This window comes from Mobula hypostoma, chromosome 3 (genome assembly GCF_963921235.1).
Source record: "Mobula hypostoma chromosome 3, sMobHyp1.1, whole genome shotgun sequence".
Classification (NCBI taxonomy): domain Eukaryota; kingdom Metazoa; phylum Chordata; class Chondrichthyes; order Myliobatiformes; family Myliobatidae; genus Mobula; species Mobula hypostoma.
This window is the reverse complement of record NC_086099.1, coordinates 58,488,956-58,511,327: the sequence shown is the minus strand read 5'-3', so window position 1 is coordinate 58,511,327 and position 22,372 is coordinate 58,488,956. Positions and strand designations below refer to the sequence as shown.

At 38.6% G+C, this 22,372-nt stretch overlaps 1 protein-coding gene across 2 annotated transcripts in view; it reads right to left on the bottom strand.

Moving 5' to 3' along the window:
* aasdh (aminoadipate-semialdehyde dehydrogenase) overlaps positions 1 to 19,136 on the bottom strand; it is a 34,466-nt gene extending 15,330 nt beyond the window's left edge. Inside the window, exons 1-8 of one of the 2 annotated variants that reach the window (XM_063043086.1) lie at positions 18,775 to 19,136; positions 18,096 to 18,216; positions 11,416 to 11,753; positions 7,806 to 7,998; positions 6,594 to 6,835; positions 5,006 to 5,112; positions 3,554 to 3,726; positions 2,173 to 2,392 (exon numbers count right to left, since the gene is read on the bottom strand). In XM_063043086.1, coding sequence (XP_062899156.1) covers positions 2,173 to 2,392; positions 3,554 to 3,726; positions 5,006 to 5,112; positions 6,594 to 6,835; positions 7,806 to 7,998; positions 11,416 to 11,753; positions 18,096 to 18,216; positions 18,775 to 19,067 — 1,687 coding nt within the window. In that variant the 5' untranslated portion in view covers positions 19,068 to 19,136. Of the gene's footprint in view, positions 1 to 2,172; positions 2,393 to 3,553; positions 3,727 to 5,005; positions 5,113 to 6,593; positions 6,836 to 7,805; positions 7,999 to 9,537; positions 9,634 to 11,415; positions 11,754 to 18,095; positions 18,217 to 18,774 lie in introns of those variants that run through there. The other variant, XM_063043087.1, reaches the window with a different exon arrangement.
* Positions 19,137 to 22,372: the final 3,236 nt, after the last annotated feature.

The window sequence follows — 22,372 nt, the reverse complement described above, 5'->3', positions numbered from 1 at the left end:
CAACAGGACGATGTTTAATTCTTTTTCCACTGCTTTCACCTTTATGTTCATTTCTTTATTCAAGAATCACAACCCACACTGATGACATTTTCTCTAAATGTTCAGATTTCTTGATTGACTTGGAAGCCCCCCCACCACCCCAGCCCAGACTCTGACTCTTTCTAGAACTATTCACCAACAAATAATAATGTGACAATGACTATCTTAATGTTTCCACTGCACTTATTCATTATAATCTATCCCCTACCTGAACAGTAGCACTCTGCTCACTAAGAACATATCCTAGTCTGCCATCAATAATGTAAACAAGAGTACTGCTATTGTTGTATGGTGAACCAACCTCTTCATGAATGAGTACTAGCTCTCTGATATCCCTCATACTTACCTTTGAACCAAGCTCCCCCACTACTCTCTCCCAGCAACTTAGCTTAACTTTCATGGGGATATTTGAGACCTCTGAATTCCTCTAGTTTCCTAGTCACAGCTGTCTCATTTTCACTATTGAGATCCAGCCTACTACATCTCTATCCATCACCAGGATGGCCCAAGGGATCTTTGCTGCTTTCTTGATCAAATATCCAACTACATCTCCTTTCCTGGACCACCACTCCTTCATCTGGATGAATTAATTCTTACAAAAAACAAATTCTCCTTTAGCTCCACTAACCCAGCAATTCATGGGTTCAGACTATGCTCATTTCCTTGGAGATATGAAGTAGACAGTATTTAGCCTGTTCTTGTTTCCTGTGGTAGGGTTGCTTAAAACTAAAAGAGCAGAGATTTACCCACCTTCTTCCTACCCTGTCTGAGGACAGAATTCTGTTTTCACCTTTCACTCAATTTGCATCTGCAATAATTTCCACAAGCTTCAATACAATTGCACCTCCCAATGAAACTGCAGCAGACATCCCACCCGGCAAAAACCCATTTCAGGGAGATAGCACCACCATCTCCGCACCCCACCCCCCAGCAACCCCATATCCCCCCCCCCAACCAGTCGGCCTCCAAGGGTGTATGTATATATATACACACACATACACCTTGTTGAGTATTTTGTTGGCAGTCTCAATGCTAATAGCTAAATGCTAATGCAAATAGCTTTTCTATTTCTTTTGCAAACTTTCCTTGTACTGTGATGTGGCTTGCTTGGCAGATTTGAGCATTTTGCCAGAAGTCTCAACCTCATAGCAGTCTGTGTCAATGAATTTGTTAATTTTGCAAGACTTCAGATTCATAAGATTCACAATTATATATTATCATGGAGTTGTATTTTTATTCTATTACAGCTTTAAGCAAGTCTACAGGGAGTTTGGCCTCATCACGTAGGACGTCAATAGAGTAGCTCCTTAGCAGCTAGCCAGCTAACATAAATAACGTTAGCTATGCTAATGAACGAATGACACCTGTTAAACTCACCTCAACATGTCTTTTACAGTTATTTAACCCACCATGGGCAATAGAAAAGTCACTGTTGCAAACACTGCAGCGAGCAACACTGTCATTATTTTTGACCCCTATTAGGCAGGGGTACACATTAGTGTAGTCTGGGGTGAAGTACGTTTTATATTTTCTTTTTTTGGAATACTCTGCCATGGTGCTGCAAGACACTAAACTGAACTGATGGACAATGAAAGAGAGAGACAGAGAGGTCGATTGTAAAGCCTGCCCACAGAGAAAACTGATAGGTCTACCTAGCACAAAGAGAGACCAATCAGGATGCTCTCTCTGTCACTCTCTCACCACGTCTCTCTCCCTCCCTCAAAAAAAAATTTGATTTCCGGGATATTGTACGTAATTTCCCGGCGTCAGGGAGCCACTATCAATATGTGGGGAGACTCCCGGAACTTCCAGGAGAGGTGGGATGTATGCTGCAGTAAATTTTCATAAATATTTGCTTACAACCTCAATGCTAACTCTGTTTCTCTCTGCTCAGGTAATCCCTAACCTACTAAGTAAATCCAGCAATTCTATTTCCATGATGTGGAAAGTAGGCTTCTGCTCCAATATAACATCTGTGCTGTTCTCCAAATCCAATCAGTTAGTATTCTTTAAGACAGTGCTCCATTTCCTCAGCTAAAATATGGATTGGACTTATTAACAATACAAATTAAAATATTACATTGAAGAATGCTGGATCAGATATAGAAGATTTCATTAAAATTTGTAATTTACCATGAGATGTAAATGGCATTGAATTGATCTGTACAACATCATCTGGAATTGCATGTGAAGGGAGCAGTTTTCCAAGATCAGAGAGGATATCTCTGCAGAAATTAGTAGAATTCTTGTTCTGTTGTTCAGGTAAACCACTGGGCACAACAAACAGAATCATCTGATCTTGATCACATATAGTCAACACACAAGCTTCCACTTGCTTCAAGCTTTCAGCTACCTAGAATTATTTAGAATTTATTATAATATTTTCATCATTAAATTCAGTAATCTCTTAACAAAAGCAATAAAAAAAATCTCATGCAAGGAAGTCATCTTCAAAAGGTAGATCGTGCCACAAACCCTTTGAAATAGAGAATTCACAAGATTTATAACCTTATGAGAATAGAAATCAAGTTCAAGTTCAGTTTATTGTCATTCAACCACACACATGTATACCACCAAATAAAATATTTCTCCAGACCAAGGTGCACATCGCAATACATAAAACACACACGCACAAAACAAAGTAATATTACCACAAATAAGTTAATAGATAATAAAATGTATTTACCACACAAAAAGTAAACAGTATAACAATACTGGCACTTCGTATGTGATAAGACCTGGGTGAAGGCAGGAAGTCCAGTAGCCTTTTGGTCTGGGGGAAGAAGCTGTTGCACATCCTAACAGTTTTTGTCTTTAATGTCTTTTTTATCTTTGACCCAAATGAAAATTTCTTTCTCAAGACCATGACCCCCATACTCAATTAGCAGCTGCTCATATTAACATTACAAATACTTCGTTGATTCTTGAATTGCTCAATTAGATCAATCTCATTCTTCTAAATGCCAGTAAGGACAAGACAAACTTCCTCAGGCTCTCCTAATGGGTCAAATCCTACAAGCCAAGAATCAATTTAGTGATCTATGGTGGACTGAGTCCAAACCTTTTATAGATATGGAGATCAGAATTTTACCTCATACTCTGAGGTCTTAGTGAAGCCATGTGCAAAAAAGAATTTTCTTTTCACTCAAACTCATTACAATAAAAATGCCAACATACCATTTGCCTTCATTCGTGCTGTATCACTGTACTTCCTTTTTTATGAACCAAATACCCAATTCCACCGTACACAATTACTTGTTTCTTGCAACTAATGATTTGAACTGCAAACATCCAAGTGAAACATATTCATTCCTGTGGTACCTAGTTGGTAACTACCAATCTGAAACAGAGCTATTCATGCCTTCCATTTTGTGGGCCTTTAGCCAATAATCCATTTCTGCTAATATGTTAACAAATCTCTACCAACGTATGTTACCTAATTTGTAAATATACAATATCTTGAACAAGTTTTACTGTATCGTATATGATGGAAATTGATTTACAATGGAGTTACCTGCTGTATACTTTCAAGATTTATACGTTTCCCATGACGTTTAATTTGGTTGTCTTTACGACCTAAATAATACATCTGTCCATCTTTAACAACTACCCAGTCGCCAGTGGCTCGCATTATTCCTGAGAGCACAGTTATTTCATCATTTAAAAAACATACACGTTCTTCACCACCTGGAGAAAAATAACATACAAAATCTAATTCATTACTACATAACATTTTTAACAACATATATAGAATTCCACTTGTAATGCATTAACATGGCCACTTGCCTTAGTATTCACATGGTTATTTTAATATGCAGCATTATGAAGACATGTCTCCAATTATGTATGTGATAACATTCTGCATTAAGAAGCATAGTATGTGAAAATTTAGTTGCATACAAGAGATCACAAGACCGTAACTGAAAAAGATACTGAATAAAGGGGGAGACGAACAGGGGGTGGTAAAGGAGGGGTAGCATGTTTGCCTTTATTAGTCAAGGTGCTGAGTTCAAGAGTCAGGAACTCTGTTGCAGCTTTGTTAACTGTCTTTATGCTACATCTGGAGTATTGCATTTAATTCTGATTACCTGGATGTGGAGGCTTAGGAGAGATGCAGAAGAGGTTTACAAGGATGCTGCCTGGATTAGAAGGCATGTGTTATAAAGAGATTTCAGGCATAACTTGGGTTGTTTTCTCTGGAGTGGCAGAACCTGAGGGCAGACCCGACAGAAGTTTATAAAATGATCAGAGGTAGACATAGAGACGGTTGGTACCTTTTCTCCCTAGAGTCAAAATATCAAATTACCTAACACTATGAGACAAGGAAAGTTCAAAAGAGGTGTGCAGGGTGAACGTTTTTCATTTTTATATAGAGATTAGTGGGTGCCTGGAATGCACTGCCAGGGTGGTGGGGGCAGATGTGATAGAAGTATTAACAAACTCTTAGATGAATATGCAGAGATTAAGGGATATGCACCACGTGCTGGTGGAAAGAATGAGTTTAACTAGGCATCATCAGCTTAGTTAATTCCTGTGCTGTATTAACCCACAATTTTTCTGCATTTAAATACAAAAACATTAAAAATTTATTAAATATCAAGTAGTTCTTAAGATGAACAAAGTTAAGCTTATCTTAAAACACACAAAAACATTCCAAATATATAACTATTTTAACTTAAAATTTGCAAATGCGCCTCAATGTCAGAGTGTATTCAGGAAATAACCAGCAGAGTTGCCTGCAAATTTAAGATTTTTGTATTCTGCAAAAACCCCAAGTATCACAGCATTCTGGATGGAATGGCACCAACAGCAAGATCTGCCAAAGAATGGCAAAACTCAGATGTGATCAATCAGAAGGATTACTGTAATATCTTTCTCAGAATTATTTGAAACTCCTCCTTCCAAAGACAAAAGTCTGCAACAAATTATTTCACAGTGAAGATGCAAGAGAAAAAAAAGTCACTACCTATGAAAACTTGCCCTTCTCCTTCTTGGATTACCTTGCCAGAGTCATCTACAACATCTAAAATGGTTCCTAAAAGAGGAAATCCTAAAGGCACATGGTCTTCATACCTAAAGCACAAACAGAAATAACAATTAATATCAAATCATATTTAAGATGTTAGCAACTTCCAGCAATCACAAGTATCAATAAGCTTTTTTTAAGAAGAAACTGATTCTGGGCTTACTTTATGCTTATGCCAGGGTAGTTAGATAACATAATAACTACAAGTGCTTTACAAAGACCATCAAAAACTATACCAGTTACTTAGTATGTTTAGAATAATATATTTCTTGGGGAACAGAACAGCACTTGGCATCAACAGCCTATCTTTTAAGGGACATCAAATTATTGTAATGAAAAAAAGCAAAAAAAAAATCTTTACGGGCTGGATTTTCCCATCTTTTGCTTCAAGTTCCATTTGATTGTCAAAGACAAGAAAATACTTAAAATTTTACTTTATACACTAGGGAAAGCCCTTCTCCTGCTCAAAGGTTACTGGGGCTGCAACTCCTTATTGAGTAAGTCATTACATCAAGGCTCAGTTGCGTATTCTGGACACGAAGCATCTCACTAAAATCTGAAGAAAAGTACAGCTATTTGTTTAGTAACCTAGCCAACATTTTATTATAAAATCAATAGTACCAGAATAGAGTTCCTTACTGTTCTCTGTTACTTCAGTAACATGTATTGAATTTAGAATTTATTTAAAACTTGTATCCATCCCACAACGTGAAGGAGTAAAAATCTTTGCATTATGACTCCATTGTAATGCACAGACATGTGAATCGAAAAGTCTAATGGCTTGTAGAAAGAAGCTGTCCCAGTCCTAGCATTAATGCCGCGGTAGCATTTGCCAGATGGAAGCAGCTGAAACAGTTTATGGTTGGGGTGACTAGTGTCCCCAATAATCTTCCAGGCCTTTCTGCACCTGCTGCTATAAATGTCCTCAATGGAGGGAAGTTCACATCCATAGATGCGCCGGGCTGTCTATACCACTCTCTACAGTACCCAGGGATCAAGGTTGGTGCAGTTCCCGTACAAGGCGGTGATACAGCCAGTCAAGATGCTCTCAATGGTGCCCCTGTAGGCCTTGAGAATTTGGAGGCCCATGCCTAACTTCTTCAGTCGTCTGAAGTGGAAGAGATGCTGTTGTACTTTTTTGCTACACAGCTGGTGTACACAGTCCATGTGAGATCATTGGTGACGTGTATACAGAGGAACTTGAAAATACTCAGCCTCTCAACTGCAGACCCATTGATCTTGATCGGGCCGAGCCTGTCTCCATTCCTCCTGTAATCCACAATCAGCTATTTTGTTTTTTGGACATTGAGGAAGAGGTTGTTATCCTGGCACCACTGTGTCAGGGTGTCAACCTGTCCTCTGTAGGCTGTCTCATTACTGCAAAAATAAGTCCAATCAAAAATTGGTGCCACAATGGGACCCAGCATAGACCCCATGAGTTGAATAGCCTCTGAAGTTATTAGTTCAGCATGGAGTGTTTCTGGACACTTATTTCCCACGTTTCATATTATACATTATGTAGGCTTACTGTCTTGTACTATGTGGGATTTCTTCAGGAATTTTGTAGTACGTGGCCCAACATGACACTTCGGTAATGCCATATAGATTGTAAATTTGGGTTTTGTTTCCTTCTTCACGCCAACTGTTCAGTACACACAATGGAGGAAATGGTTCACCACCAAGTGCTAACACACGCAGAGGTGAATTATCTGAAAGCACTACAGAGGCCAGAATTTTGGATCCAAAACTTTTAATTAATGTCGGTGTAACCTGAAAAAAGATAGAATTAATTTGTCATTATATTTCAAGATTCACATTATAAAGATCTACACTAGGATTACAGCAATTTGTTGCTTGATTCCTAATTTTACATCCTCATTTCTTGAGAATCAAACCCATAATGAGATACAATCCTTTGAACATTGGCTAAACTTTCATTTTCAAAAGGTTATTCCTCAAAGATGAAGTTAGGTGGCAAGTATTATTGGCTAATTAACTTGAATGAACATCACAGCCAATACAATCTTGTACTTACATAAACATCATTAAAAAAATATTGGCTCAAAAAGTAGTGGATAAGCAACAGCAGTTCAAATCAAATGGCTGTAATCTACAGTAGTCAATATTTGGTGAAAGATCAGATAGTAATCTATTTAGTGCATTCAACCTATTTCAACATTCAGTGAGATCACGGCTGAAAAGCTGAAACCAAATTCTACATTACCAACTAACTTTGTTGTGTACCCCTTCACTTCAGTTTTGTAATATTCCTCTTCTTCAGCCTCATCACTTAATATCAAATGACTTTGTTTTTTGCAAAAGCTGCAAACTTATACATTCTTTGCATATACAGTCTTTCCTGACTTGAAATACTAAATTTTATGCTCAAACAGTGTAAATAACTTCTCGCTCTCCTCTCTATTAACCACCTATAATACCTTGAGAACTACAGTTAGGTCATTCATTAACTATTTAAATTATCATGGACAATTTAGTGTGATCCCACAACTATTTTCAGCAATGTACTGTAAGTGGTTAACCACAATTCTATTCAGCAAACTTGCTCCATGCAATAAATATTAGCACTCTGCTAATCAGTTTGTTTTGTTTTAATACTTGATGATATTTTTACAAGTAGATTCATGTAAAGAAACTATAATTAGGCTTACAAATAAGTTGCAAGCCAATGTTATGTGACAAGCATAATGATAGCTTCCATACCACTCTGATACCACCATACCTGCATTACAGACACCTTGTGATGATTAAAAAGAATCTCTGTTAGTCTCTTTGGCATCATTTTAATAACTGGTGGAACAATAAGCAGTGTGGCTCCACTGCATAAGGCCATAAATATTTCAATAATTGAAGGGTCAAATGTCAGAGGAGAGGACATAAAAATTACATCATCTGATGAAACATCAAAGATTGACCTGCAAAACAAAATTAAATAGAACAAATAGAAAGGTAAATAAAGCTGCAATAATGAAGCTTGCTAAGTTCAAGATTTTAAGAAATATTTTACTGCAGTAAGATCACAGTGAATGTGCAATTGGAAGTAATTTGACATTGGAAGAAAGATGGCAAACTTCCATTTTAAATTAATAACAAAACAAGGAATTCATACTTCAATCTAGTCTGAGTATGGCTTTTGGTTTAATCAAAACACCAACTGTTAAACTATTTTACTTATTTGTTGGCCCTAACATAATAGATTCAATAATAACAAATAGCTGGAATATTACTAAATAAGCCTAGGTGAGAAAAACCTCAGCTCATGAAAACAGGATTGGGCAAGGTAAATCTCAACCCTTCAGGCTTACCAGATTTTCTACCTTTCCATTACAAAAAGAATTGCATCGACTGTGATTTCTCAATTGTGGGATCAACTCCTACTTTGAGCATTGGAGAATGATGCCGCATGGTGAAACTCCAGGTTAGTATGAAGATAGTTCTCACTGTGACAGGCTTTACTTACTTTCTCTGGGGGATGCAGAAGATTTTAAGGCACTATTTAGAAGAGCAGCAGGAAATTAACTTAATTGCGTGACCAATATTTATCTCACATGGCACTACAAGTGTGGTTTAATCTCAGTTCTGTATTGTAGTAAACCTACCAACATATCATTAAAAATAATCTGCCTTTCATCACAATAGTGCTTGTGAATACCTGCTACAACACTGAATCGAATGAAAAATTATTTCATTGGCTGAACAGTTTTGGACACCCTGAGATAGATAAACAAATGTTAGATAAACAAATATCATTTATTTCTGTTTTTAATAGACCTGAAACAAATGTGCTAGTTTTATTTTCCAAGCTTGTTAAAACTTAAGATTCCATTTTAAGATTGCCTCTAAATTTAAATTTCTAAATAGTTCTTGTATCTTCCATCTACAGTACTGTGCAAAAGTCTTAAGCAGCCAATTTTTTTTTTTAATATACAGTTTCAGATGGTATAGCCTCCACAGAGTCCTGATCTCAACATCATTGGGATTACCTGGAAAGTGAAGCAAACAAGATAGCTGAACTCTGCAAAAAAACTGTAGCAAGTTCTCCAATATGTTTGAAGCAACCTACCAACCGATTTTCTAGGAAAACTGCACGACTGTGTACTTAAGAAAAATGATGCAGTTTTAAAAGCAAAGGGTGCTCATACCAAATATTGATTTGATTCTCTTTTTTTAAACTGTTTTCTGCTCTTTACAGTAATTTTTTGATATTTAGAAACTTTTCATTTCATTATTTTTGAAAGCATCTTTGCTTCAGAGAATTTTTTTTTACAAGTGCCTAAGACTTTTGCACAGTACTGTACTAGTAAGAAGGGGTGAAATGAACAGCCTCTCTCCCCGACAAAGATTTCAATTGACACCTTCAAGATACACTATCCAAAAGCACAGGCACAAGTTTGACTGACAAGGGCAGTTTCAAAAATATCTTTGAAAGAAATTGTAATAATCTTTGATGCTACCTCAGATTCCCCGGACAATTTTATTAGCATGCCTGAGTTTCCATTTTTCACAGTAGGTTCTTTGTCACAATATGTTTGTTTTAGTTGTCAATATGCATACAGACATTTATCTGATTGAACTTAGTTTGTGGGTCTTTGTGTGTAGTTTTTCACTGATTATACATTTCTTTGTTCTACTGTGAATACCTGCAAGAAAATGAACCTCAAAGTAGTATTCGGTGATATATACATACATTGACAATAAATTTACTTTAAACTTGGGAATTTTGAACTATGTATTTGACCCAAGAAAGATTTGGAAACTTAAAAATTACTTGAATAAATTTATCCTGCTGAATATGTTCTACCTCTTAACTATTATGCGCTTTCTTGGTGACATATTCCAAAAGGTTAGTTCTCGGATGCATGCTTGTGATTTCCATCTTTACCTCGTCACCAACTCTATATAATTATCGTTGAATTTATCACTGTCACAAAGCTTTCAGTATCTATGACCAACTTTCATCAGGCAAAGACATGATGAATGGTTAGTTTGATGAAACATATTTCCCAAAACCAGAACCCTACATCTCCACCACCAGGTTCTGCCTGATTTTTTGAATTCTTTCCACATTTGAAGCTTGGAAAAATAGAGGGCTATGGGTAACCTAGGTAATTTCTAAAGTAAGTACATGTTCAGCACAGCATTATGGGCCAAAGGGCCTGTATTGTGCTGTAGGTTTTCTATGTTCTGTGTTCTATGCATCTGCAGCAATTTGCCTCTGTCAAACATCTTACTCGATATCCAGTAATGAATGAGAAGGAATATCCTCCAACTAAATACTGGGAAAACCAAAACAACTGCCATTAGTTCCTATCACAAAATACTATTTCACAGATAATGATCACATCATTTTCCATGTCAATGTCAGAAAATTAACCAGATTATTGGTAACCTGTGTGTAACACGAAACCAGTTCAGCTTTAAACCAAGCACTTATTTCATTCTTAAGATAATCTGGCCTTTCTTTAAGAACATCAGATACACTTCAGCCAGATCTATTGCAAAAGCCATTATCCATGTCTAATAATTCCAATGTAGCATTAGCTGTTCTGTCCAAAACCCCAAAGTCACCAATTACTTTTGCATTTCCTCAAATTTAATTGCTCGTTATTAGCAGTCAGGCCTTCAACCACCTAGATCTTAGGCTGTGGAGTTCTGGAATTTCCTTGCTGGAACATCTGTGGCTCTCTACATCTCTTTTTCCCTTTAAGATATTTGTAAAACCTATCTCTTTAGCCAAGATGTTTTGGTCATTTGCCCTAATATCACATTTGCAGCCTGGTGTCAATTTATTTATAAGAATGCCTCTTAGACATGTTGGTGTTACATTCATACAGCAGATTCTGACCTTCTATCATATTGTGTTTCTTTACCATTGACCCAAGATCTTGCTGTGTCACAATGATAAAGTACCTGGTGTGCAATGGCACCCCAGACTGAAAAAAATGCCCCACAGAGACATTGACTACTACTACTTCATAGAGAGAGCAAATTATCTTGTTTCTCAAGAATGCCAAGGCTGATGAGCATTCTTTCCTGACTCTGCTCTGATTCCCCATATCCCTTAATACTTGACTAACATTAAACCACAAGCCTTCCATTAAGTTAACAACCTACCAACATCAATGATCATCAAGATATATTCTGTGCTTCTAAACCTTAGGTACAAAGCATTTTCTAACTTCTCTACTGAAATGTAGCTTATTGCTTCTTGCCCAAAATTCCCCAAGCAGTGGAAATTATTCAGTTGTATCCAATTTATCATATCTCCTTAACACCGTGACATTGATAAAATCTGAAATTCAAAGTACAACATCCCTTGTGGTTAAACTTACATGAGATTCTGTATATTGGGAACAATGCATTGATGAGGTACTCGAACAATTTTTGGAGCTCCTGTAGTACCTGAAGTTTGCAAAATATAGGCCAAAAATCCACGGCAGTCAACATATTTATATTCATGACTTCTTTTATCCGAATCAGTTGTCTGCAACCTCCCTTCTTTTAAAGCTTCTACATTGCTGCAAATGACATTTTCTTTGCTTTTGGGCTCTGAAGCGAAGGAATCCACATCCGTCAGCAGCCACTGAATCTTCACAAGCACGAAATTTAGTTTTGGTATATCACACTCAACATTAATGGACAACCAAGCTGAAAATGAGTCTCTGAATTTCTGTAATATAAAGTTATGATACAATATTATATATTGTCTTTCAAAACAATAGACTTCAAAAAACTATAATTATTCAATAAAAACAAAGCTAATATGGCTGAAAACAAACATGATGTAAAATGTTTATTTTATGTTAATAAATAAATAAGCAAGCAGTGATATGTGCATAGAACATAGAATAGTACAGCACAGTACAGGCCCGTCACCCCACATTGTTGTGCCAACCCCCAAACCCTGCCTCCCATATAAGCCCCCATCCTCCATATACCTGTCTAGTAGTCTCTTAAATGTCACTAGTGTATCTGCCTCCACCGCTGACTCAGGCAGTGTATTCCACGCACTAACCGTTCTCTGAGTAAAAAACCTTCCTCCAATATCCCCTTGAACTTCCCACCCCTTACCTTAAAGCCATGTCCCTTTGTATTGAGCAGTGGGGAAGAGGCACTGGCTATCCACTCTATCTATTCCTTTTAATATCTTGTATACCTCTATCATGTCTTCTCTCATCCTCCTTCTCTCCAAAGAGTAAAACCCTAGCTCCCTTAATCTCTGATCATAATCCATACTCTCTAAACTAGGCAGCATCCAGGTAAATCTCCTCTGTACCCTCTCCAGTGCTTCCACATCCTCCCTATAGTGAGGCCATCAGAACTGGACACAGTACTCCAAGTGTGGCCTAACCAGAGTTTTATAGAGCTGCATCATTACCTCACGACTCATAAACTCTATCCCTCAATTTATGAAAGCTAACACCCCATAAGCTTTCTTAACTACCCTATCTACTTGTGAGGCAACTTTCAGGGATCTGTGGACATGTACCTCCAGATCCCACAGCTCCTCCACACTACCAAGTATCCTGCCATTTACTTTGTACTCTGCCTTGCAGTTTGTCCTTCCAAAGTGTACCACCTCACACTTCTCCGGGTTGAACTCCATCTGCCACTTCTCAGCCCACTTCTGCAACCTACCAATGTCTCTCTGCAATCTTTGACAATCCTCTACACTACCTACAACACCACCAACCTTTGTGTCGTCTGCAAACTTGCCAACCCACCCTTCTACCCCCACATCCAGGTTGTTAATAGATCACAAAAAGTAGAGGTCCCAGAACCAATCCTTGCGGGACACCACGAGTCACAACCCTCCAATCTGAATGTACTCCCTCCACCACCACCCTCTGCCTTCTGCAGGCAAGCCAATTCCAAATCCACCTGGCCAAACTTCCCTGGATCCCATGCCTTCTGACTTTCTGAATAAGCCTACCGTGTGGAACCTTGTCAAATGCCTTACTAAAATCCATATAGATCACATCCACTGCACTACCCTCATCTATATGCCTGGTCACCTCCTCAAAGAGCTCTATCAGGGTTGTTAGACACGGTCTGCCCTTCACAAAGCCATGCTGACTGTCCCTGATCAGACCATGATTCTCTCAATGCCCATAGGTCCTATCTCTAAGAATCCTTTCCAACAGCTTTCCCACCACAGACGCAAGGCTCACTGGTCTATAATTACTCGGACTATCCCTACTACCTTTTTTCAACAAGGGAACAACATTCGCCTCCCTCCAATCCTCCGGTACCATTCCCGTAGACAACGAGGACATAAAGATCCTCTCCTAGCCAGAGGCTCAGCAATCTCTTCCCTCACCTCGTGGAGCAGCCTGGGGAATATTCCGTCAGGCCCTGGGGACTTATCCGTCCTAATGTATTTTAATAACTCCAACACCTCCTCTGCCTTAATATCAACACGCTCCAGAACATCAACCTCACTCATATTGTCCTCACCGTCATCAGGTTTCCTCTCATTGGTGAATACCAAACAGAAGTATTCATTGAGGATCTCTCTCACTTCCACAACCTCCAGGCACATCTTCCCACCTTTATCTCTAATTGGTCCTAACCTTCACTCCTGTCATCCTTTTGTTCCTCACATAATTGAAGAATGCTTGGGGTGTTCCTTTACCCTACTCGCCAAGGCCTTCTCATGCCTCCTTCTTAAGCTCCTTTCTTGCTACCCTATATTCCTCAATAGACCCATCTGATCCTTGCTTCCTAAACCTCATGTATGCTGCTTTATTCCACCTGACTAGATTTTCCACCTCACTTGTCACCCATGGTTCCTTCACCCTACCATTCTTTATTTTCCTCACCGGAACAAATTTATCCCTAACATCCTGCAAGAGATCTCTAAACATTGACCACATGTCCATAGTACATTTCCCTGAAAAAACATCATCCCAATTCACACCTGCAAGCTCTAGCCTCATAATTTGCCCTTCCCCAATTAAATATGTAAATGAGAATAAAAACCAAAATGTTGGAAACCCTCTGCAGGTTAGGCAACATCTGAGGATATAAGAACAGTCATGTTTCAGTACGATAGGGTTAGTGAAAGAATGAAATCCTTTACTTATAACTTCATATTTCTCAACTAAGCCCCCTCTCCAACAACTCAGTTTCAAAGAAAACCATTCTCAACTTTTCTTCACATTTAAAATTTTCTGGTCCTATTAACTACAGTGGATTCCAGTTAATCGGGCCATTGGTTAATCAAGGCAGCCACTTATTTGGGACAACTCTTAAAGAAAAAAAACTAATTGAGAAAATAGCCATGATTCCCTTCATTAACTTGGGACACTATGCTACGTAATTGGGACAGGAGATTTTTGCTGAACAGTTTCTAAATAGCATCAGTCTCATGCACTTGCATGGTAGTCAGACACTACACTGTGCTTACAGCAAACTTTTTAAATAGCATCTGTCATGTGTTTGTGTTCAAAAAGCAGTGATTTTTGTCACGGATAGTTGGCAAGAAATGAGCAGAAAGACAATTCAGAACTGTTTTGCTTATTGAAGTTTCAAGCATTCAGGCTTGAAAATGCCAGAAATGGCCATGAGTGAAAATGAAATGACTTCACTACTTCAACAAGTTAGGAACTATGGAGAATTTGAAGGTATCGACAAACATCTTGAATGTTACAATGAAATTGAAGATTTGGAAGATGTCATCACTGAAAGCATCGTATGAAGGCAGACCATTATCTGCACTAGGTGTCGGCGCTAATTTTGTTTATTTACAGTCAATCAAAAGAAATGGCAGCATACACTGGATGAATTCCTCTGTTGATAACTATTAGGAACCAAAAACATGAAAAAATCTGCAGATGTTGAAAATCCAAAGCAACTCACACAACATGCTAGAGGAACTCAGCAGGTCAGGCAGCATCTATGGAAATGAGTAAATAGTTGATGTTTTGAGTTGAAACCCTTCTTCAGGACTGAGCATCTCTCTCCCACTTCCCTCTCAGTTCTGAAGAAGGGTCTTGGCCCAAAACGTCAACAGTTACTCTTTTATATTAGGAACCAATACAGTTTTACAGTACTGTAGTAGTATTGGTAATGTTCTAATTTGGTCTGTATTTAATTTAAATACGCAATTTGTTACTCAGTTAAATGGTAATTTGTCTTTTTATACCTTTTTAACTATTTCCACGAAATTAAGGCTAATTGGAGCTGTTCAATTGGGCTAAAATGTACTAGTCCTGATGTATCGCACAATACCTCAACAGGTTCTCTAGTGTAATCGCACCTTTTCTGCAGCCAATTGCAGTTCCAATTTGTCATTCTCTCTTAGATGCCACGTAGCTTCCGTATAATATGGCAACCAGAATTTAATGCAGTACTTACGGTTTGGGCTAACATTGCAAAGACTTACCATTGTCAACCTACTTTTATATACTATGTCTCATATCCTTCCATTTAATGTATATTCTGTGACCTCGTCAAATGAGTCACTTGAAACTTTGCTGTATTGAATTTTAGTTGCCACCCAACTACTCAGACTTTCACCTTTTTTTTTAAAATTCATCGTTAATCAGTTTTGATTTCATCTGCAATCTTCTTCCTTAAGAGCCTACTTTAAAGTCTAAGTTTTTAATATATGTATTATAAAAGGCAAAAGAACAAGTATTCTGCCTTGAGGAATGCAAATGGCACCAGCCTAGCAATGCTGAAATCATTGCTTCTGCCATTCTCATTTAGTTGCCACAGATTTATATTTATTAACAAGCCCATCTAAACTCAAACCCACTCTGACACCTCATCAAAAAATTCAGTCAAGTTCATCAAACAGTCCCTTCCCAAAATAAATACATACTGAATTATCCTGATTAGATTGTGCCATTCTCAAATTAAGGCAATTATTTCCCTTCAGAATCCGTTTAATAGCTTGCCAATCGCCAAAGGTAAAATAATCACTGAATTTTGTAATCACTTGTTTTTTCCCTTCCTCTATGGTAAAACAGAAACACAACGTCAGTAGCCTACCAGTCCTGAAAGTATTGAAAAATGATGATCTGTGCCTGTGTAATTTCATCTGAGAATTTGAAAAGTAAACAGTCAAGAAAGTAGCAAGTAGAATGTGATGTAAGGAATTTCAAACTTATTAACTAAAGGACTAATTGAAAAATAAACACAGATGTCATGCGCGATTTTGGTGTAGTGCAGAAAGTAAACAAAGTTTCAGTAAACAATTAAAAATGCAAGCAAAATGTAGTTATTTACTTCAACAAGGTTAGAATCTATGAAAAGAAAATTATGCTAAAACTGTTCATGGTTGTAGCAAAATCTCATTTGGTGTCACATTTAGTTTGGGCTTGCTACTTAATGGAGATTATACTGCTTGAAACCAATGAATCAAAGATGCATTTCTTGGGATAATGAGTTCACAGGAAGAGATACTGGTTAAGGTAGCCTATGCTTACTGAAGTTTAGAAGATTCAGCAGACATCTCATGAGGCATCTAAGAAGGACTGTTGGGGTAGATTGAGAAATTTTATTTCTTCTGAAGATTCAAAAACTCCTACCACCACCATTTGCATCTTTTTGTTTCTACCCGATCGTAAATAATCCCAATGTTCTGTCCATTCCTTACCCTTCTCTGCAACTAAAAATAACATTAATTTCTGGATATTCCTAGTTCTGCTGAAAGGTCATGGACTTGAAATGTTCACTTTTTCTCTTTCCACAGATGATGCCTAACCTGCTGAGTATCTGATGGATTTTCAATTTTTGTAGGTTTCCAGCATATACCATTTTTTCCAGAACTAGGCAGAGTAAGGAGCATTTAGAATAGAGACAAGGAGAAATGTATTTTTGCAAAGGGCTTTTAATCTGTGAAATACCCAATGGAGACAGATAAATCTCTTGGTGCCAATTGAAACACAAGATTATCCAATAAGAATTTTTTCTTCTATTTAAATCACTTCACAATTTAGAAAACTAGAACAAAATGGCCTGTGTCCCACAGAAGGCAGAAGACCGTAAGACATGGGAGCAGAATTAGGACACTCAGCCCAACAAGTCCACTCTACTATTTCATTATGACTGATCCCAGATCCAATTTAACCCCACACACCTGCCCTCTCACCATATCCCTTGATGCCCCAACCAATCAGGAATCTATCACTTTGAATATACCCACAGACTTGGCCTCCACTGCAGCCTGTGGCAGAGCATTCCACAGATTCAACACTCTTTGCCTAAACAACTTTCTCCTTACTTCTATTCTAAAAAGTCTCCCCTCAAGTTTGAGGTTGTGCCCTCCAGTTCTAGATACCCCCACCAGAGGAAACATCTTCTCCACATCCACCATTTCTAGTCCTTTCAACATTCGGTAGGTTTCAATGAGATCCCCACACATTCTTCTGAATTCCAGTGAATGCAGGCCCAAAGCTGCCAGACACTCTTAATACGTTAACTCCTTCATTCCTGGAGCTATCCTTGTGAACCTCCTCTGGACTCTCTCCAATGAGAGCACATCTTTCTGAGCTAAGGGGCGCAAAGCTTATGACAATATTCCAACAGCAACCCGACTAGTGTCTTATAAAGCTTAGACATTATCTCCTTGTTTTTATATTCTATTTCCATTGAAATAAATGCCAAATAAAAGCATGTACTCTAAAATCAAAGGACACTTGAAAAAAAGAAGTGGAATCTGTTAATAGATATTGTTATTATGATATTCACGATATTTGAATTTTAGAGGAGAAAAGATCAAGCTGGGTCTGGAACAAATAATTAACAATAAACATTTGAAGGAAGGGACCCAAGTGACAGTATATGTAAAGAAAACAGACTCTTATAAACCTGGTGTTACATGCAAGCAATATATATTTAGGTAAACTCACCGCTAAATGAAATGTTTAAAAACTAAAAAGATCACAAGAATTTATTTTTAAACAAGTGAGGACTTAATTACTTCCCAGTAAAGCGAAAATTGATTAAATAAGTATTTTTAATCAATATTATTTTCTCATATCTTTACAGCACAGCAACTCACTTGTATCATATCTTTCTGAACAAGGATGTATTTCAATTTGCACATTTGAATAAAATATGCTGAGAAACGAGGTGAACTTTCCGGATCAACTGGACAAAAAGCTGCTCCCGCTTGAAGAATTCTAAAAGTGCACAGAGACATCAAAGACCATTATTTCTGAAATATTTACTTTCAGCCATATGTTGTCCAGTATAGTAAGTGGGTTTAAAAAATAATCTTGCAATGCTCTCTGTTTAATTATTTCTCTTCTACAGAAAGGCCACTTAAGTACATGTGGCTCATGAGCAATGACAATGTGGATAAAACATCTGGGTAAAGATGAGTTCTTTCGGCAGATCGTGTGTTGCTCCAGATTCCCGGTTGTAATGATCATCAATATTCTGGAATTGGCAAGCAACCCAGAACAGAAAAATCTCTCGCCACCCATTCCCATTTATCCATCCCATGAATGCTTAACCACACTGACCCCAGCAATATGAACTACACAATGAACTATCGCACTTCCCACTGGAAGTGCATGCCGAAATGAATGGTGCTGTGCAGGAGTGTTTCTCGTTTACACTGATTTTAAAAAGTGTTGGATATCATCACTAATTTGGTCTTGCCTTGAGTGTACGAAAAGAAAATCGATGACGGATAAAAAAAACTGAAGTGAGCAGTGTAAGAAATGGAATATTACCCTAAAATGCAGCTGGGCAGGTTTACAGTTGGCTGGCAATACAACCCAATGGCATAACCTCGGCTGAAATCACAGTGTAGCTGCAGCCGCTCTCTGAGCTCGTCAGCCAGGCCGATAACCCGGCCATAGGTGTAGGACAACCGACCGCCATCCGCACCGCTGTCGTAGCACACAGCGGTCCTCTCGCCACGACCCGCCGCCGCTCGCAGCACCAGATCGTGCAAGCCGCTGGCTCTCGCTACCGGACGACCGGGGGCGTCATCTCCAACCTCTCCCTCGGCCGTTTGAAACATCACTGAACGCTTGTCCACATGAGGTCTCCGACCCTCCCTCCCGTCAGCAACCGCCACAGCCTCACTCGGTCGCAGGTCACACCGTCCATTGGCTGCGACAACGTCATGACGTACTATATGACGTTGAGATAACCTCGCGCGCATTAAACGTCATGTGCTGCACTGGAGATTCTTGCATCTAGTTTGCATGCTGATATCGTCTTTATGTCGAATTCTGCAAGAAATTCTAAATTGTACCGTATACTGTTTTATATATAAAATGAGTCCAAAGATTGAGACACAGGATACTGGAATTTGGAGCGAAACAAAATGAATTGCTGGAGGATTTCAGCAAGTTGAGCAGTATCTACAGAGAAAAAGGAGTTAACGATGTTTCAGTAATTAGAATTTTTTACACAAAGGAAACTCGACCAAAGGGGCACTCTGTCCGCAGGATTAGCAAATTCACAGATGACATGGAAATTTATGGGTTTTTTTTGCTGGCCACAAGTGGGAACAGACGCCGCTAATATAATTAATGAGTCAGTAAGGTGTATGGAAAAAATTAAGAATTTTATCCTTGTGTCAAGTGTGTACATATGCAATGAATGACAAGCTCCTGGGAAGTTCCAAAGAATAGAAGTCGTTAGACCCCCAGAAAGTGTAGTTGACATATTGTAGGAAGGATGTGATTGCACTAGAAAGAGCAGAGAAGATTCATCAGGATATTGTTTGGGACAGTGTTTCACTCTCATGCAGAGACTGGATAGACAAAGGCATGTAGTAGAAAAGGCTTGTGGTCTGAGTGCTGGAAAGAGGATCGATATTTCGTGGTCAGCATGAACATGGCGGACTCGGCCCCATTTCTGTGCTCTATGAATCTGAAATGGAAATAATGTATTTTTAAATTAATACCTCCTTCTTAGATTACCCTAAGGTAATTTGCAGCTATGAAATGCCTTAAAAGTGTAATCAATGAAAGATGAGGTATTTTATGTGGTCGTCAGTTTGTGCGAAACGAGCCCACACAAAGTGCAATGTGATGAAAAGCACAAAATGCTGGAAAGACTCAGCAACAAACTGATGAAGAATCTTTGACAATAAACGGTTTACTCTTTCTCTCACAACAGATGTAGCCCAACCCGCTAAATATTTCCAGCATTTTATGTTATTGTTTTAGATTTACAGCATCTGCATCTTTTTTTAGTTTTTCTGATATTGCCCAGAACACTTGGAATGAAACTAGGCTTGGTACAGTGAGAAGGGATCTTTCACACCCAGCTGAGAGGGTAGATGGAGACTTCTATTTAATAACTAAATTGTGCCTATAACAATGCATCGTTACTTCAGTACTCAACAAAATTTACTTTTTTTCTGTTTTGAACGAGAAATCTGAATTGCATTTGATTACTAAAATAACGGGATTGGTATTCGAATTTATAAAGTAAGTAATTATCATTAGTCATAGAATAATCCGGCATGGAAATAGGTTCTTCCGCCCAGCCGTTTGCCGACATTTGGCCCATTTCTCTCAGTCTTTCTATGTATCTATTATTTTAATTTAAAAATATTGTACCTGCCTAAACCACTCTCTGGCAGTTTGTTCCATTTACTCCCACCCTCTGCTTGAAAAAGTCGCCGCTCAGGTCCCAAAGTGGCAATGTTTTCTCTTGGGTTATGGAACAGATGTTTTTAAAGATTCAAAGTGAGAATCAGAATCAGGTTTATTATCACGGGCATGTGTCAGGAAATTTGTTAATTTAGCAGCAGCAGTTCAATGCAATACATATTATAGAATAATAAATAAATAACAGTATATGTATATTGGGTAGATTTAAAATCGTGCAAAAAGAGAAATATTAAAAAAGTAAGGTGTTCATGGGTTCAATGTCCATTTAGGAATCGGATGTCAGAGAGGAAGAAGCTGTTCCCGAATTGCTGTGTATGCGCTTTCAGGCTTCTGTACCTCCTACCTGATGGTAACAGTGAGAGAAGTGCGTGACCTGGACGCTGCTTTCTGAGACACCGCTCCTTGAAGAAGTCCTGGGTACTTTGGAGGGCGTTACCCAAAACGGAGCCTACTAAATTTATGACCCTCTGCAGCTTCTTTCGGTCCTGTGCAGTAGCCCCTCCCCCCTCCATACTAGACTGTGATGAAGCCTGTCAGAATGCCCCCCCCCCCACCCCACGGTACATCTATAGAGGTTTTTGAGTGTATTTGTTGACATACCAGATCTCTTCAAATTCCTAATGAAGTATAGCCGCTGTCTTACCTTCGTTATAGCTGCATCGATATGTTAGGACCAGGTTAGGTCCTCAGCAGTCTTGACACCCAGGAACTTGAAACTGTTCACTCTCTCCACTTCTAATCCCTCTTTGAGGATTGGTTTGTGCTCCTTCGTTTTACCCTTCCTTAAGTTCACAATCAGCTCTTTTGTCTTACTGACATTGAGTGCCAGGTTGTTGCTGTGACACCAATCAACTAGTTGGCATATCCTGCTCCTGTACACCCTCTCATCTCCATCTGAGTTTCTACCAACAATGAGTGTATCATCAGCAAACTTACAGATGGTATTTAAGCTTTGCGTAGTCATGGGTATAGAGAGAGTAGAGCAGTAGGCTAATCACACACCCCTGAGGTGCACCAGTGTTGATTGTCAGTGAGGAGATGTTATCACCAATCCACCCAGATTGTGGTCTTCCAGTTAGGAAGTCAAGGATCCAAAAGCAGAGGGAGGTACAAAGACCCAGATTTTGTAACTTCTCAATCAGGATAGTGGGAATGATGGTCCAGTAACATCATAAAGGATCCCACCCACCTTGCTCATGTCTGTCCCACTTCTATCAGGGGTTGGGCTACATACCATCCACACCGGGAACTCCACCCTTACTCTCCCCAAGCAGCAAGGCTGATCAACACCACCATCTACTAAACCACCCCTCCACAACCACTGCTTTACCATTTTCCATAGATAGAGGGATGTCCATTTAGAATGGAGATGAGGAGGAATTTCTTTAGCCAAAGGCAGAGATTGATAGATTGTTGATTAGCAAGGGCATGAGGGGGCACAGGGTGATGGCAGCCAATTGGGGCTGAGAGGGAAATGGATTAGCTATAAAATGCCAGAGCAGACTCAATGAGCCAAATGGCCTAATTACAGTGGCATGCAAAAGTTTGGGCACCCCTGGTCAAAATTTCGCTAAGCGAGTAAAAGATTACCTGATTTCCAAATCGCATAGAGTTAAAGATGACACATTTAATATTTTAAGGAAGATTACTTTTTTATTTCCATCTTTTACTGTTTCAAAATAACAAAAAAAGGAAT